Source organism: Pelodiscus sinensis, chromosome 4 (assembly GCF_052426305.1).
Source record: "Pelodiscus sinensis isolate ZL-2025 chromosome 4, ASM5242630v1, whole genome shotgun sequence".
Lineage (NCBI taxonomy): Eukaryota > Metazoa > Chordata > Testudines > Trionychidae > Pelodiscus > Pelodiscus sinensis.
This window is the reverse complement of record NC_143055.1, coordinates 377,179-393,702: the sequence shown is the minus strand read 5'-3', so window position 1 is coordinate 393,702 and position 16,524 is coordinate 377,179. Positions and strand designations below refer to the sequence as shown.

The following is a 16,524-nucleotide window of genomic DNA, read 5'->3' as shown; positions in this document are numbered from 1 at the left end:
AGCTCTCTGCTCCCCAGCCTTTTGGCCCGAAGGCTCAGCTTGCCCACGAGGCCAGCGTGGGCTGTTCTGTGCAGAGAGGTTACAAGACTGAAACCCTTCAGCTTGGAAAGGTCTGAAGGGGGCTGGGATGGGTATTAAATCATGATGGTGGTGAAACCAATAAGGAAGTGTTCTTTGCACCTCGCCACACCAGCACTTAAGGTCTCCAAGGGAGATGAACAGGCAGCAGGTTTAAAACAAGCACAAGCAAGTACAGATTGGACCTCTCTAACCCAGCACCCTCAGTGCTGACCGGTGCCGAACCAAAGAATTTTCTGGGCCCTGGGAAGTCAGTATGGTCTAGCAGCATTACCAACGCTTCCACTGCTTACTGAGCTGTTGAGGACATTTTGGGGGCAAATTAGAGCTACACAATAGCCCAGAACACTGAGAGCCAGGACTGGTGGCTGTAAAACTGTGGGACCATGGGAAACTTGGCCATGCTCATATTAAGTGGACATCTGACTCACTAAAGTCATGCCAGACCATGGCTGTTTCTGGACCAGAGAGGTTCAACCTGTATTCTCATACGATGCACTGGTAACCTCTGGAACTCCTTGCCAGGGGGTGTGAAAGTTCATGGAGAATAGGTACAGCAGTGGCTATTAGCTTGGACCAGCAGAGAGAGTGGCCCTAGCCTCTGATTGCCAGAAGCTGGGAATGAGCAATAGAGCTAGACTGCTTGCTGACTTAGCTGTTCGCGCCCTCATGATCACCTGGCATTGACCACTGTCAGCAGGTAGGATACTGAATTAGACGGGCCTCTGGTCTGAACTAGTATGGCGCTTCTCATGTGAGCTGCCCCCTGTGCTGTCTGGCAGGCAAGGCCCAACCAGTAACAGCCTCAGGCATTGGGGCTGGGACCTGGCTGCAGCTGCTCTTGCCAGATGCCTTTTGTGGGGGAAGGGGTCCCCAGCTCCCGGGCTGCCTGAGCCGGGGCTTATGCTGGAGTTAAGTTAGGTGCTGGCCAAGGATAGATTGTCCCCAACCTGCCCGTGCATGGGCCTGTCTCTGCTTCCCCTCCCCCCCACCAGTGCCAGGCACAGCGCACTGACCCGCTCCGGAAACAGGCCCAGCTCGGCAGCCTGCCTTGCACTGGCGATGGGCTTCCATGGGGTTTGCTGCCTCAGGTACAGGTGGTGGCATTCCCACAGCACCATGCTGTGGAGCAGCAATTCCTACTGCACCCTCCTTTTAGGTGCTGCTGCCCAGCCTAGAACCCAGGAAGGGCTAGTCTCCCCTACCCTGGGGCTGGTTAGGGCCTGTTATCTCCTGCCCATGTGGTTTTGCTTCTCTTCAGCACTGGTGCTGCTGCAGGGCCCCATCCCATGAGACCCCTTTTGTGAGAGCACCCGCCCCTGCTGGGAGCCGAAGTCAGGCACTGGCTTTCAGTGGTGTGAAGCTCAGGTGAAAAAGCAGCCAGCAGGCCTCAGGGAAACAGACCAGCACTTTATAGAGAACAGAAGATGACAAACTAAGAAACTGGGGTGTCCCAGGGATGCACGGCTGGGGCTGTGCAGAGCAGCCTGACGTGCTGTAGCTCTTCAAGTACATTGCCATGCACTGCTGTACCGAGAAAGGGGAGCTAGCGCAGGTGCCATGGGGCTGGGGACCCCTGTAAGGTGCCTGGAGCAGTCGCTAGCACTTCCATGAGGTTCCTGGGTCTGCTGAGGAGGCAGGATGAAGGGAGGGTGGGGGGAGAGAGCTGCTGGATTAGGTCGGGGCTGTAATCCTGTCCTGCTGCACCTCCGCCCGGGCAGGAGGTGGGGAAGCCCTTTGCTGCCCAGTGGCAGCAGCCTGCTGTTCTTCCAGTGCAGGAGCCATGGGGTCAGGGCCCACTTCCCGTCAGGCCCTGTGTGAGGGACCACTTCAGCCCAGGACTCCACGGCCAGGCTGGGCCAGAGGGTGCAGCTGAGCACGGCTCTCACCACAGAGCCGGTCTGCTGCCAGCCTGGGACAACGCTGCTTCCTCCTCGGAGCACCTGGCAGTGCATGGGGCAGGCAGCGGGGGGCTGTCTCCAGTGGGGCACGGGGAGGGCAGCGGGGAGGGCAGGGCAGGTCGCTATACGATCTGGTTGTTCAGCTGTCCTGGGTACTGTTCAAACCGCTTATTGGCCTCTTCGCTGAATGCGTCACCTGGAAGAGGTGAGAGATTGTAGCTGCCAGAACACCCTTGGGCAGCCGCGCAGCCAACTAGCAGGTGCCGTGTTCCTAGGGGTGGTGCGCATGATTTACTCTGCTGCAGAGGGCACATTGCTCCCTGCACTGCCCCCCGACCTGCCACAGACCAGCCAATGCCACCGCCTTGCCCCTCGTGCCCTGCAGCCAAGGCCGCCTCCTAAAAATGCCCAGTGCTTGCACCGCCCTCGGCATTTTTTGCCACCCCTGCTGCCCATTTCGCCCAGGCCAGTATCCACACACGGCACCTTACCAATGTGGCAGCTGTGCACCCAGATACGATGCCCGTCATATTTGCAGTTGCACTTCATGGCGTTGTTGGTGAAATCGCTCTCGGCCACCTCATAGTTGGGGTTAATCACGACCTGCCAGGACACCAACCAGAGGCTGAAACTGCCTGGCATCTACACTTGTGTCCCCTTCTCCATCCCCCCCAGGCCTCCATGCACCCCCATTTCCCTTCTCCATCCCCCCCAGGCCTCCATGCGCCCCCATTTCCCTTCTCCATCCCCCCCAGGCCTCCATGCACCCCCATTTCCCTTCTCCATCCCCCCAGGCCTCCATGCACCCCCATTTCCCTTCTCCATCCCCCCCAGGCCTCCATGCACCCCCATTTCCCTTCTCCATCCCCCCCAGGCCTCCATGCACCCCCATTTCCCTTCTCCATCCCCCCCAGGCCTCCATGCGCCCCCATTTCCCTTCTCCATCCCCCCCAGGCCTCCATGCACCCCCATTTCCCTTCTCCATCCCCCCCAGGCCTCCATGCGCCCCCATTTCCCTTCTCCATTCCCCCCAGGCCTCCATGCACCCCTGCACCCCATTTCCCTTCTCCATCCCCCCCAGGCCTCCATGCGCCCCCATTTCCCTTCTCCATCCCCCCCAGGCCTCCATGCGCCCCCATTTCCCTTCTCCATCCCCCCCAGGCCTCCATGCGCCCCCATTTCCCTTCTCCATCCCCCCCAGGCCTCCATGCGCCCCCATTTCCCTTCTCCATCCCCCCCAGGCCTCCATGCACCCCCATTTCCCTTCTCCATCCCCCCCAGGCCTCCATGCACCCCCATTTCCCTTCTCCATCCCCCCCAGGCCTCCATGCACCCCCATTTCCCTTCTCCATCCCCCCCAGGCCTCCATGCGCCCCCATTTCCCTTCTCCATCCCCCCCAGGCCTCCATGCGCCCCCATTTCCCTTCTCCATCCCCCCAGGCCTCCATGCGCCCCCATTTCCCTTCTCCATCCCCCCCAGGCCTCCATGCGCCCCCATTTCCCTTCTCCATCCCCCCCAGGCCTCCATGCGCCCCCATTTCCCTTCTCCATCCCCCCCAGGCCTCCATGCGCCCCCATTTCCCTTCTCCATCCCCCCCAGGCCTCCATGCGCCCCCATTTCCCTTCTCCATTCCCCCAGGCCTCCATGCGCCCCCATTTCCCTTCTCCATTCCCCCCAGGCCTCCATGCGCCCCCAGTTCCCCTCCTCCGCCCCCCCAGGCCTCCCTGCCCTCCTCCCCATTTCCTTACCTCCATCCCCCCAGGTCTTTGTGTCTCCATTTCCCCCCTCCACTCTTCCACCGGGCTCCCTGCACCCCCATTTCCCCTCCATCCCCCTTAGGACAGGGGTCCCTGTGCCCTCACATCCCTACCCCCATTTCCCCCAAGATGGTCCCCCCTCTGGTCAGAATGAGGCAGCCCCAGCCCATGCCCCATCCCGAGGTTTTGTGCGAGCTGCTGGCGATTGAAATGTTAGTTGACTGGATGATACAAGACCCCCTGGCCCTGCAGTCCCAGCTCCAGGCCTGGCCTCAGCAGCTCAACCCCCCCTACGCCCTGGCCTGAGACATCTCCCCCACATCCCCAGGGGTCCTAGCACTGCGCAGCTTTCCTGCTTCAGGCCTGCTAGGCCCCAGTTAACCCTTGGTGGACCAAACGCATGTGTGAGCAGCAGGGCTGGGGCGCAGAGCCTGGGCCCGGGCATAGTGGGGCGCCCCGCTGCGCCCAGCCCAGTGGGAGGGCACTATTCACAAACCAGCACTTGCCAGGCACCGGCTACGTCTACATGGGCAAGATTTTGCACAAATACTTTTAACGCAAGAGTGTTTGGCCAGCAGAGCTTTCTCGCGCAAGAGCCTCTACGCTGGCATGTGCTCTTGTGCAAAATCCTGCCCATGTAGACACAGCCACAATGGCCCAACCAGGCCTGTGCTACCAGCATGCCCCTGCCCTGCCACACAGCCCCCCTGCCCAATGCCGGAACAACCCCCCTCACGTCGCTATGCCCAGCACCCTCCCCAGACCCTGCCACAAATGCACAATGCTCTGCACAACAGCCCTGCCCAGCCCCCCCCCAGAACCTGCTACTCCCTAGGGCCCCAACACCCCAAAACGTCCGTCCCCTCTCAGCCCAGCCCCCCCCAGAACCTGCTACTCCCTAGGGCCCCAACACCCTCAAACCGTCCGTCCCCTCTCAGCCCAGCCCCCCCCCAGAACCTACTACTCCCTAGGGCCCCAACACCCCAAAACGTCCGTCCCCTCTCAGCCCAGCCCCCCCCCAGAACCTGCTACTCGCTAGGGCCCCAACACCCTCAAACCGTCCATCCCCTCTCAGCCCAGCCCCCCCCCAGAACCTGCTACTCCCTAGGGCCCCAACACCCTCAAACCGTCCATCCCCTCTCAGCCCAGCCCCCCCCCAGAACCTGCTACTCCCTAGGGCCCCAACACCCTCAAACCGTCCATCCCCTCTCAGCCCAGCCCCCCCCCAGAACCTGCTACTCCCTAGGGCCCCAACACCCTCAAACCGTCCATCCCCTCTCAGCCCAGCCCCCCCCCAGAACCTGCTACTCCCTAGGGCCCCAACACCCTCAAACCGTCCATCCCCTCTCAGCCCAGCCCCCCCCCAGAACCTGCTACTCCCTAGGGCCCCAACACCCTCAAACCGTTCATCCCCTCTCAGCCCAGCCCCCCCCCCAGAACCTGCTACTCCCTAGGGCCCCAACACCCTCAAACCGTTCATCCCCTCTCAGCCCAGCCCCCCCCCAGAACCTGCTACTCGCTAGGGCCCCAACACCCTCAAACCGTCCATCCCCTCTCAGCCCAGCCCCCCCCCAGAACCTGCTACTCCCTAGGACCCCAACACCCTCAAACCGTCCATCCCCTCTCAGCCCAGCCCCCCCCCAGAACCTGCTACTCGCTAGGGCCCCAACACCCTCAAACCGTCCATCCCCTCTCAGCCCAGCCCCCCCCCAGAACCTGCTACTCCCTAGGGCCCCAACACCCTCAAACCGTCCATCCCCTCTCAGCCCAGCCCCCCCCCAGAACCTGCTACTCCCTAGGGCCCCAACACCCTCAAACCGTCCATCCCCTCTCAGCCCAGCCCCCCCCCAGAACCTGCTACTCCCTAGGGCCCCAACACCCTCAAACCGTCCATCCCCTCTCAGCCCAGCCCCCCCCAGAACCTGCTACTCCCTAGGGCCCCAACACCCTCAAACCGTCCATCCCCTCTCAGCCCAGCCCCCCCCCCAGAACCTGCTACTCCCTAGGGCCCCAACACCCTCAAACCGTTCATCCCCTCTCAGCCCAGCCCCCCCCCCCCAGAACCTGCTACTCCCTAGGGCCCCAACACCCTCAAACCGTTCATCCCCTCTCAGCCCAGCCCCCCCCCAGAACCTGCTACTCGCTAGGGCCCCAACACCCTCAAACCGTCCATCCCCTCTCAGCCCAGCCCCCCCCCAGAACCTGCTACTCCCTAGGGCCCCAACACCCTCAAACCGTTCATCCCCTCTCAGCCCAGCCCCCCCCAGAACCTGCTACTCCCTAGGACCCCAACACCCTCAAACCGTTCATCCCCTCTCAGCCCAGCCCCCCCCAGAACCTGCTACTCCCTAGGGCCCCAACACCCTCAAACCGTTCATCCCCTCTCAGCCCAGCCCCCCCCCCACAGAACCTGCTACTCCCTAGGGCCCCAACACCCCAAAACGTCCGTCCCCTCTCAGCCCAGCCCCCCCCACAGAACCTGCTACTCCCTAGGACCCCAACACCCTCAAACCGTTCATCCCCTCTCAGCCCAGCCCCCCCCCAGAACCTGCTACTCCCTAGGACCCCAACACCCTCAAACCGTCCATCCCCTCTCAGCCCAGCCCCCCCCCAGAACCTGCTACTCGCTAGGGCCCCAACACCCTCAAACCGTCCATCCCCTCTCAGCCCAGCCCCCCCCCAGAACCTGCTACTCCCTAGGGCCCCAACACCCTCAAACCGTTCATCCCCTCTCAGCCCAGCCCCCCCCCCACAGAACCTGCTACTCGCTAGGACCCCAACACCCTCAAACCGTCCATCCCCTCTCAGCCCAGCCCCCCCCCAGAACCTGCTACTCGCTAGGGCCCCAACACCCTCAAACCGTCCATCCCCTCTCAGCCCAGCCCCCCCCCAGAACCTGCTACTCCCTAGGGCCGCAACACACCCAAAACTTCCGTCCCCTCCCTACCCCGCCCCCCCCCCACAGAACCCGCTACTCCCTAGGGCCTCAACACCCCCAAACCGTCCATCCCCTCTCAGCCCAGCCTCTCCCCCCGCACAGAACCCGCCACTCCCTAGGGCCCCAGTGTAAACCTGGCCCCACTGGCACCACAGTAAACCAGCTCCGTGGCCACCCCCCCAGGATTCCTCCCAGACAGCCTGGGACAGCAAGGTGGCAGGGACAGACTCTGGCAGCCCCAGAGGGGGGTACAGAACTGTCCTGTGGCCAGGAAGGCCCACGGGACTCGCTGCCACAGGAGAGGCCACCATGGACCATCGTACCCCAAACTAAAAGCAACCTCAGCTCTAGGACAGTAGATCGCCTACAATCGGCTCCTCCCCCAAGCCTGGCCTGGCCCAATGACTGCCCCCACCCCAACACTGGGTGCATACGATACACCCCCACACACACTCTAGCAAGCTCTAAAGAGGCACTGGGGGGCAGAGAAGTACCAGGGGGCAGAGAAGAGGCACTGGGGGGCAGAGAAGAGGCACCAGGGGGCACAGAAGTACCAGGGGGCAGAGAAGAGGCGCCAGGGGGCAGAGAAGAGGCACCGGGGGGCAGAGAAGCGGCGGCGGGGGGCAGAGAAGCCGCACTAGGGGGCAGAGAAGAGGCACTGGGGGGCACAGAAGCAGCACCAGGGGGCAGAGAAGAGGCGCCGGGGGGCACAGAGGCAGCGCCAGGGGGCAGAGAAGAGGCGCCGGGGGGCACAGAAGCAGCGCCAGGGGGCACAGAGGCAGCGCCAGGGGGCAGAGAAGAGGCGCTGGGGGGCACAGAAGCAGCACCAGGGGGCAGAGAAGAGGCGCCGGGGGGCACAGAGGCAGCGCCAGGGGGCAGAGAAGAGGCACTGGGGGCACAGAAGCAGTGCCAGAGGGCAGAGAAGAGGCGCCGAGGGGCACAGAGGCAGCGCCAGGGGGCAGAGAAGAGGCGCTGGGGGCACAGAAGCAGTGCCAGGGGGCAGAGAAGAGGCGCCGGGGGGCAGAGAGGCAGTTCCAGGGGGCAGAGAAGAGGCGCCGGGGGACAGAGAGGCAGTTCCAGGGGGCAGAGAAGAGGCGCTGGGGGCACAGAAGCAGCACAAGGGGGCAGAGAAGAGGCGCCGGGGGGCACAGAGGCAGCGCCAGGGGGCAGAGAAGAGGCGCCGGGGGGCACAGAGGCAGCGCCAGGGGGCAGAGAAGAGGCGCCGGGGGGCACAGAAGCAGCGCCAGGGGGCAGAGAAGAGGCGCTGGGGGCACAGAAGCAGCACCAGGGGGCAGAGAAGAGGCACTGGGGGGCACAGAGGCAGCGCCAGGGGGCAGAGAAGAGGCGCTGGGGGGCACAGAAGCAGTGCCAGGGGACAGAGAAGAGGCGCTGGGGGGCACAGAGGCAGCGCCAGGGGGCAGAGAAGAGGCACTGGGGGCACAGAAGCAGTGCCAGGGGGCAGAGAAGAGGCGCCGGGGGGCAGAGAGGCAGTTCCAGGGGGCAGAGAAGAGGCGCCGGGGGGCAGAGAGGCAGTTCCAGGGGGCAGAGAAGAGGCGCTGGGGGGCACAGAAGCAGCGCCAGGGGGCAGAGAAGAGGCGCTGGGGGGCACAGAAGCAGCGCCAGGGGGCAGAGAAGAGGCGCCGGGGGGCAGAGAGGCAGCGCCAGGGGGCAGAGAAGAGGCGCCGGGGGGCACAGAGGCAGCGCCAGGGGGCAGAGAAGAGGCGCTGGGGGGCGCAGAGGCAGTGCCAGGGGGCAGAGAAGAGGCGCCGGGGGGCACAGAGGCAGCGCCAGGGGGCAGAGAAGAGGCGCCGGGGGGCACAGAGGCAGCGCCAGGGGGCAGAGAAGAGGCGCCAGGGGGCAGAGAGGCAGCGCCAGGGGGCAGAGAAGAGGCGCCGGGGGCACAGAGGCAGCGCCAGGGGGCAGAGAAGAGGCGCCGGGGGGCACAGAGGCAGCGCCAGGGGGCAGAGAAGAGGCGCCGGGGGGCACAGAAGCAGCGCCAGGGGGCAGAGAAGAGGCGCCGGGGGGCAGAGAGGCAGCGCCAGGGGGCAGAGAAGAGGCGCGGGGGGCACAGAGGCAGCGCCAGGGGGCAGAGAAGAGGCGCCGGGGGGCACAGAGGCAGCGCCAGGGGGCAGAGAAGAGGCGCTGGGGGGCACAGAAGCAGTGCCAGGGGGCAGAGAAGAGGCGCCGGGGGGCACAGAGGCAGCGCCAGGGGGCAGAGAAGAGGCGCCGGGGGCACAGAAGCAGCGCCAGGGGGCAGAGAAGAGGCGCCGGGGGGCACAGAAGCAGTGCCAGGGGGCAGAGAAGAGGCGCCGGGGGGCACAGAGGCAGCACCAGGGGGCAGAGAAGAGGCGCCGGGGGGCAGAGCGGCAGCGCCAGGGGGCAGAGAAGAGGCGCCGGGGGGCAGAGAGGCAGCGCCAGGGGGCAGAGAAGAGGCGCTGGGGGGCACAGAAGCAGCACCAGGGGGCAGAGAAGAGGCGCCGGGGGGCACAGAGGCAGCGCCAGGGGGCAGAGAAGAGGCACTGGGGGCACAGAAGCAGCGCCAGGGGGCAGAGAAGAGGCGCCGGGGGGCAGAGAGGCAGTTCCGGGGGGCAGAGAAGCGGCGGCGGGGGGCAGAGAAGCGGGGGCGGGGACACTGGGGACCCTGCAGCCGCAGCATGCCTAGGATTGCCAGGTGTCCGGTTTTTGCCTGGCCAGTTCGGTATTGGGGCCCCCGTCCGGTAACACCCCCCAGAAAACGCCCGCTATTCCGTGTTTCCCTCTGAGGAGTGAGGCGCGTGGGGCCATTCAAAAGTGCAGTGACTTTTTTTTTTGCTCAACTTTGGTCTCCCGTTTTTTGTTTTCGTTTTTGTGGTTTTGCTCAAGCAAGTTTGCCACGTTCGGCATTTCCGTGGAGAGCCTCTGGCACGCCGAGGCGCCCACGCGGAGGCAGCGCCGGCGCAGCAGCCCTGCCCGTACCTGCAGGATGTAGTTGCCTGGCGGGATGTCCGTGATGTCGATCCACTGGCAGTCGATGTCGTGTCTGTAGAGGTCCCAGCAGCCCACGGTGATCCCCTGCTCGCCGAAGTTGGCGCACTCGTACCGCTTGGCCACGTCTGGAATGGGGGCAGGTCACTCCTGCTCCAGCCCCAGCCCCCCGCCCCACAGGGCAGCCCCAGAGAGAGGGGAGCAGAGGCAGAGCCTGCCAGGCAGCACACACCATGGCAATGCCCAGCCGCCGCACCCACCTTCCTGGCACTCCGTGTCCTCCAGGCAGAAGCTGGCCTTGTGGCCCTCGGCCACCTTGCTGCCATTGGGAGTCAGGAGATCATAGTGGGTAAAGATGTCCATGCTGTGATAGTGCCTGAGAGAGACACAACCCACACACATTGCACCCGGAGCCACGCAGTGGGGGGAAAGAGATGGGGCATCCCAGAGATGTGCTGCAATGGGGCACAGGAGACACACGCAGTGGGGGGGGGGGAAGAGATGGGGCATCCCAGAGATGTGCTGCAGTGGGGCAGAGGAGACACACGCAGTGGGGGGGGGGGAGACGGGGCATCCCAGAGATGTGCTGCAGTGGGGCAGAGGAGACACACGCAGTGGCGGGGGGAGAGATGGGGGATCCCAGAGATGTGCTGCAGTGGGGCAGAGGAGACACACGCAGTGGGGGGGGGAGACGGGGGATCCCAGAGATGTGCTGCAGCGGGGCAGAGGAGACACACGCAGTGGGGGGGGGAGACGGGGGATCCCAGAGATGTGCTGCAGCGGGGCAGAGGAGACACATGCAGTGGGGGGGGGAGACGGGGGATCCCAGAGATGTGCTGCAGTGGGGGGGACACACGCAGTGGAGGGGGAGACGGGGGAACCCAGAGATGTGCTGCAGCGGGGGGGGGAGACACGCAGTGTGGGGGGAGAGATGGGGGATCCCAGAGATGTGCTGCAGTGGGGGGGGGGGGACACATGCAGTGGAGGAGGGAGATGGGGGATCCCAGAGATGTGCTGCAGTGGGGGGGGAGCTGGGGGATCCCAGAGATGTGCTGCAGTGGGGGGGAGATACAGGCAGTGGAGGGGGAGACGGGGGATCCCAGAGATGTGCTGCAGTGGGGGGGGGGATACACACAGTGGAGGGGGAGACGGGGGATCCCAGAGATGTGCTGCAGTGGGGGGGAGATACACACAGTGGAGGGGAAGACGGGGGATCCCAGAGATGTGCTGCAGTGGGGGGGGGGGAGATACACACAGTGGAGGGGAAGACGGGGGATCCCAGAGATGTGCTGCAGTGGGGGGGAGATACACACAGTGGAGGGGAAGACGGGGGATCCCAGAGATGTGCTGCAGTGGGGGGGGGGGAGATACACACAGTGGAGGGGAAGACGGGGGATCCCAGAGATGTGCTGCAGTGGGAGGGAGATACAGGCAGTGGAGGGGGAGACAGGGGATCCCAGAGATGTGCTGCAGTGGGGGGGGAGCTGGGGGATCCCAGAGATGTGCTGCAGTGGGGGGGAGATACAGACAGTGGGGGGGGAAACGGGGAATCCCAGAGATGTGCTGCAGTGGGGGGGAGATACAGGCAGTGGAGGGGGAGACGGGGGATCCCAGAGACGTGCTGCATCTGGAGTGCTCGGTGTGACTGTTTTGTGACTGTAGCCAGCCCGGGGTTTGAGCAATTCGCCCTGAGCAGCTGCCCTCAGTGGTGCCCAGGCCCGGCCCGGTCCGTCAGTGGCGCAAGGCCCGTGCAGGGGGCCCAGCGCACGGCCCCACAGGACTCACCGTGTGGCGGAGCAGGCAGCCACCAAGCACCAGTCAGGCCTCCTCCAGACCTTGCCTGGCCTCTCCACAGGCTCTGCCCAGCCCTGCCCAGCCTCCCGCTGGCCTCTGCCCGGCCCTGCCCGGCCTCCCCTCAGCCTCCTCCGGACCCTGCCCGGCCTTCCCTCAGCCTCCTCCGGACCCTGCCCGGCCTCCCCTCAGCATCCACCGGCCCCTGCCCGGCCTCCCCTCAGCATCCTCCGGACCCTGCCCGGCCTTCCCTCAGCATCCACCGGACCCTGCCCGGCCTCCCCTCAGCCTCCTCCGGATCCTGCCCGGCCTCCCCTGACCCCTGCCCGGCCTTCCCTCAGCATCCTCCGGACCCTGCCCGGCCTTCCCTCAGCATCCTCCGGACCCTGCCCGGCCTCCCCTCAGCCTCCTCCGGATCCTGCCCGGCCTCCCCTGGCCCCTGCCCGGCCTCCCCTCAGCATCCTCCGGACCCTGCCCGGCCTCCCCTCAGCATCCTCCGGACCCTCCCCGGCCTCCCCTCAGCATCCTCCGGACCCTGCCCGGCCTCCCCTCAGCATCCGCCCAGCCCCTGCCCGGCCTCCCCTCAGCATCCTCCGGACCCTGCCCGGCCTTCCCTCAGCATCCGCCCAGCCCCTGCCCGGCCTCCCCTCAGCATCCTCCGGACCCTGCCCGGCCTCCCCTCAGCCTCCACCGGACCCTGCCCGGCCTCCCCTCAGCATCCTCCGGACCCTGCCCGGCCCCCCCTCAGCATCCACCGGACCCTGCCCGGCCTCCGCCTGGCCTCCTCCGGACCCTGCCCGGCCTCCCCTCAGCCTCCTCCGGACCCTGCCCGGCCTCCCCTCAGCCTCCTCCGGACCCTGCCCGGCCTCCCCTCAGCCTCCACCGGACCCTGCCCGGCCTCCCCTCAGCATCCTCCGGACCCTGCCCGGCCTCCCCTCAGCCTCCACCGGACCCTGCCCGGCCTCCACCTGGCCTCCTCCGGACCCTGCCCGGCCTCCCCTCAGCATCCTCCGGACCCTGCCCGGCCTTCCCTCAGCCTCCTCCGGACCCTGCCCGGCCTCCCCTCAGCCTCCACCGGACCCTGCCCGGCCTCCACCTGGCCTCCTCCGGACCCTGCCCGGCCTCCCCTCAGCATCCACCGGACCCTGCCCGGCCTCCGCCTGGCCTCCTCCAGACCCTGCCCGGCCTCCCCTCAGCCTCCTCCGGACCCTGCCCGGCCTCCCCTCAGCCTCCACCGGACCCTGCCCAGCCTCCCCTCAGCATCCTCCGGACCCTGCCCGGCCTCCCCTCAGCACCCTGCCTGGCCTCCCCTCAGCATCCTCCGGACCCTGCCTGGCCTCCGCCCGGCCTCCTCCGGACCCTGCCCGGCCTTCCCTCAGCATCCGCCCGGCCCCTGCCTGGCCTCCCCTCAGCATCCTCCGGACCCTGCCTGGCCTCCGCCCGGCCTCCCCTCAGCCTCCACCAGACCCTGCCCAGTCACCCTCCAGGCTCTGCCTAGCACCTGCCAGCCCCTGCCTGGCCTCCCCTCAGCCTCCCACCAGCCTCCACCAGACCCTGCCCGGCCCCGCAGGGCCTCTGCCTCCAGCAGCCCCATGTAGGCCCATAAGAACCTAAGCGCGGCCAGATGGGGTCAGACCAGGGCCCGTCCAGCCCAGCACCCTGTCAGCTGCCAGTGGCCAGTGCCGGGTGCCCCAGAGGGAGGGGACACAACAGGGAACCCTGATCCCCCCCCGTCACCCACCTCCAGAGCAACGGAGGTGGGGACCCCGTCCCTACCCCTCCTGGCTCGTGGCCATGGATGGCCCCCCCATGAATGTATCTGGCTCTTTGTCGACCCGTTAAAGTCCTGGCCTTCGCCGCACGCTCTGGCCCAGCTGCGCCCTGCTTCCCCGGCCCCGGCAAGCCGCCCGGGTACCTGTGGCATTCGTGCCAGACCCAGGAGTGGCGCCCGGCCTTGGGGCGGAAGTCAGCGCGGCCGTTGTTGTGGATCTGGGAGGAGAAGCGCAGCAGGCGGCGGTGCCCATAGGGCCAGTTGGCGTTGCGGGCGCTGCTGGCGAGACAGTTCTCCTCCGCCGCGCAGTACAGCATGTGCAAGGGCCGGTCCTCTATGTAGGCCGTCTCCTGCACCAGCGGGGCGTGCAGCAGCAGGTCCGAGGCAGCTGCAGGGAGAGAGGCCTGCTCACTGCTGTGGGGGAGCCTGCTCACTGCTGGGGGGGAGCCTGCTCACTGCTGGGGGGGGAGACTGCTCACTGCTGGGGGGGGAGCCTACTTACTGCTGGGAGGGGAGCCTGCTCACTGCCAGGGGGGAGGAGCCTGCTCACTGCTGGGGGGGAGCCTACTTACTGCTGGGAGGGGAGCCTGCTCACTGCCAGGGGGAGGAGCCTGCTCACTGCTGGGGGGGAGCCTACTTACTGCTGGGAGGGGAGCCTGCTCACTGCTGGGGGGGAGCCTGCTCACTGCTGGGGGGGGAGACTGCTCACTGCTGGGGGGGAGCCTGCTCACTGCTGGGGGGGGAGCCTGCTCACTGCTGGGGGGGAGCCTACTTACTGCTGGGAGGGGAGCCTGCTCACTGCTGGGGGGGAGCCTGCTCACTGCCAGGGGGAGGAGCCTGCTCATTGCTGGGGGGAGCCTGCTCACTGCTGGGGGGGAGCCTACTTACTGCTGGGAGGGGAGCCTGCTCACTGCCAGGGGGAGGAGCCTGCTCACTGCTGGGGGGGAGCCTACTTACTGCTGGGAGGGGAGCCTGCTCACTGCCGGGGGGGGAGCCTGCTCACTGCCAGGGGGGGAGGAGCCTGCTCACTGCTGGGGGGGAGCCTGCTCACTGCCAGGGGGAGGAGCCTGCTCACTGCTGGGGGGGAGCCTGCTCACTGCTGGGGGGGAGCCTGCTCACTGCTGGGGGGGAGCCTGCTCACTGCCAGGGGGGAGGAGCCTGCTCACTGCTGGGGGGGAGCCTGCTCACTGCTGGGGGGGAGCCTGCTCACTGCTGGGGAGGGAGGAGCCTGCTCACTGCTGGGGGTGTGGGAGGGGAAGATCATGGCCAGATTTAGTTAAAGTACAAGGATGGCAAGTTCTAAGCCAATCTGGGACAGCGCATGGGGGGATAGAGTAGCCAATCGGCATGGGGGGACAGAGCGGACAATCAGTGCAGGGGACACAGCAGCCAATCAACACGGGGGGGGGGGGAACAGAGCAGCCAATCGGCACAGAGAGGGGGGAACAGAGCAGCCAATCGGCACAGAGAGGGGGGAACAGAGCAGCCAATCAGCGTGGGGTAGGAAAGAGCAGCCAATCGGCGCTGGGGGACAGAGCAGTCAATCGGCGTGGGGCGTGGGGCTGAGAGGAGGTGCCCAGGTGGGGCCCGTGCCCCGCCCCCTGCCCACCCCGCTCACTCTCTGAGCAGATGACCCCGGCGGCGAAGCGGGTGCCCGTCTTCTTGCAGTTGAAGCTGCTGCCGTGGTGCTGGCAGTGGGTCAGCGCCATCTCGTGGCCAGCGCAGCGCACGCCGCTCAGCACCATCTCTGTCACGTTGCTGGCGTCCCAGTACCACGTCTCCTGGGAGAGATGTCCGGCTGGTCAGAGACCCACACGCCCATCCCGGGCGCGCCCCGTGCCCAGCCCCGCCTGAGCCGCTAACCCCGCCAGCAGCTCCCAGAAACCAAGCATCCCTCCCCCAGCTCCCTGGGCCCTGGGAGCCCTGCCCCCCCACACTCCCAGTGGGGCGGGCACTGGCCCCAGGCCCTCGCACACCCTGGCCCAGCTGGCGACAGGCCACCATGGCCCTCACCGCAGACCCTGCCCCACGGCCCTCGGTTGGGGTCCTTCCTCCTACTATGAGGAGCCGGGACAGCGCCGAGGGCTCTGAGCATGCAGCTCCCGGCCAGCTGGCAGCCCTTGCCCCCAGGGTCCCGGACGCTGTGCCTGGTTAGCGGCCCTGGCCAAGCCAGCGCTACGACCCACTTGTAAGCCGTGGTTCGCGAATCCCAGGCCCAGCTGGCGACAAGCCACCATGGCCTCCAGGGTGCCCCAGCCGTCGCCACAGACCAGGCCCCACCTGGGGCGCCCGTTGCTCCCAGTGCCCACGGCCACCTCGACCCGTCCCTCAAAGCGGCTCCGGCCCCCACTCAGGCGAATCTGCGGAGAGAAAGTGGCGAGGCCTGGTCAGCGGGGGGAGTGGGAAGGGCTGGCCCCCGGGGCAGCCCCTGCAGCCGAGGCCCGGTGTCTCAGAGCCTGTGCAGGCTGCCAGGGAGTGCCCAGCGCTCTCTGCCCTCTCCTGCTGCAGGTGCGTCAGGTGCAGGGCCAGCCCCTCCCAGCACAGCCCACCACAGCCCGGCGTGGCAGGACCACGAGGGAGCCTGTGCCACGTGGCTCCAGCCCCAGCCAGCTGCCAACACCCTGATGTAGGCTGGCGATGGGGCCACGGAGGCGGGTGTCAAATCAGCACTCCTTGTTCGCAGGGAGCAAGGGAGGGCCCACCGGAGGGGAGGGGGCTGCATGCGCCCAGCTTGCTTGCTGCCCACCCCCCACGGGCATGCAGGGAGCATGCAGCCCGGGCTGGCCCAAGGGTTATTGGTGCCTTCGGCAAATGTGACTTTGGCACCTCCGCTGGTCAGTACTTTGGGGGACGCAGCAGGGGAGCCAGCCCTAAAACCCCTGCATGGCCGGCACCGCCTGGCGGTGGGGTGTGGGGGGGGGCGGAGGCTCTATGTGTGGCCAACTGCACTTGGCGGGGGGGGGGGGCTCTGTGTGTGGCCAACTGCGCTTGGCGGGGGGGGGCTCTGTGTGTGGCCAACTGCACTTGGCGGGGGGGGGCTCTGTGTGTGGCCAACTGCCCTTGGCGGGGGGGGGGGGCTCTGTGTGTGGCCAACTGCACTTGGCGGGGGGGGGGGCTCTGTGTGTGGCCAACTGCACTTGGCGGGGGGGGGGGCTCTGTGTGTGGCCAACTGCACTTGGCGGGGGGGGGCTCTGTGTGTGGCCAACTGCACTTGGCGGGGGGGGGGGCTCTGTGTGTGGCCAACTGCACTTGGCGGGGGGGGGGGCTCTGTGTGTGGCCAACTGCACTTGGCGGGGGGGGGGCTCTGTGTGTGGCCAACTGCA

General features: G+C 66.8%; 1 protein-coding gene across 9 annotated transcripts in view; it reads right to left on the bottom strand.

Annotated features, from left to right (window-relative positions):
• Positions 1-1,467: 1,467 nt before the first annotated feature.
• LOXL3 (lysyl oxidase like 3) overlaps positions 1,468-16,524 on the bottom strand; it is a 56,613-nt gene continuing 41,556 nt past the window's right edge. For all 9 annotated transcript variants that reach the window (XM_089777671.1, XM_089777675.1, XM_089777676.1 and 6 more), the window contains 7 exons: positions 15,388-15,561; positions 14,820-14,982; positions 13,346-13,589; positions 9,900-10,015; positions 9,631-9,767; positions 2,471-2,582; positions 1,468-2,175 (listed from right to left, as the gene is read on the bottom strand). In XM_089777671.1, coding sequence (XP_089633797.1) covers positions 2,102-2,175; positions 2,471-2,582; positions 9,631-9,767; positions 9,900-10,015; positions 13,346-13,589; positions 14,820-14,982; positions 15,388-15,561 — 1,020 coding nt within the window. In that variant the 3' untranslated portion in view covers positions 1,468-2,101. The remainder of the gene's footprint in view (positions 2,176-2,470; positions 2,583-9,630; positions 9,768-9,899; positions 10,016-13,345; positions 13,590-14,819; positions 14,983-15,387; positions 15,562-16,524) is intronic.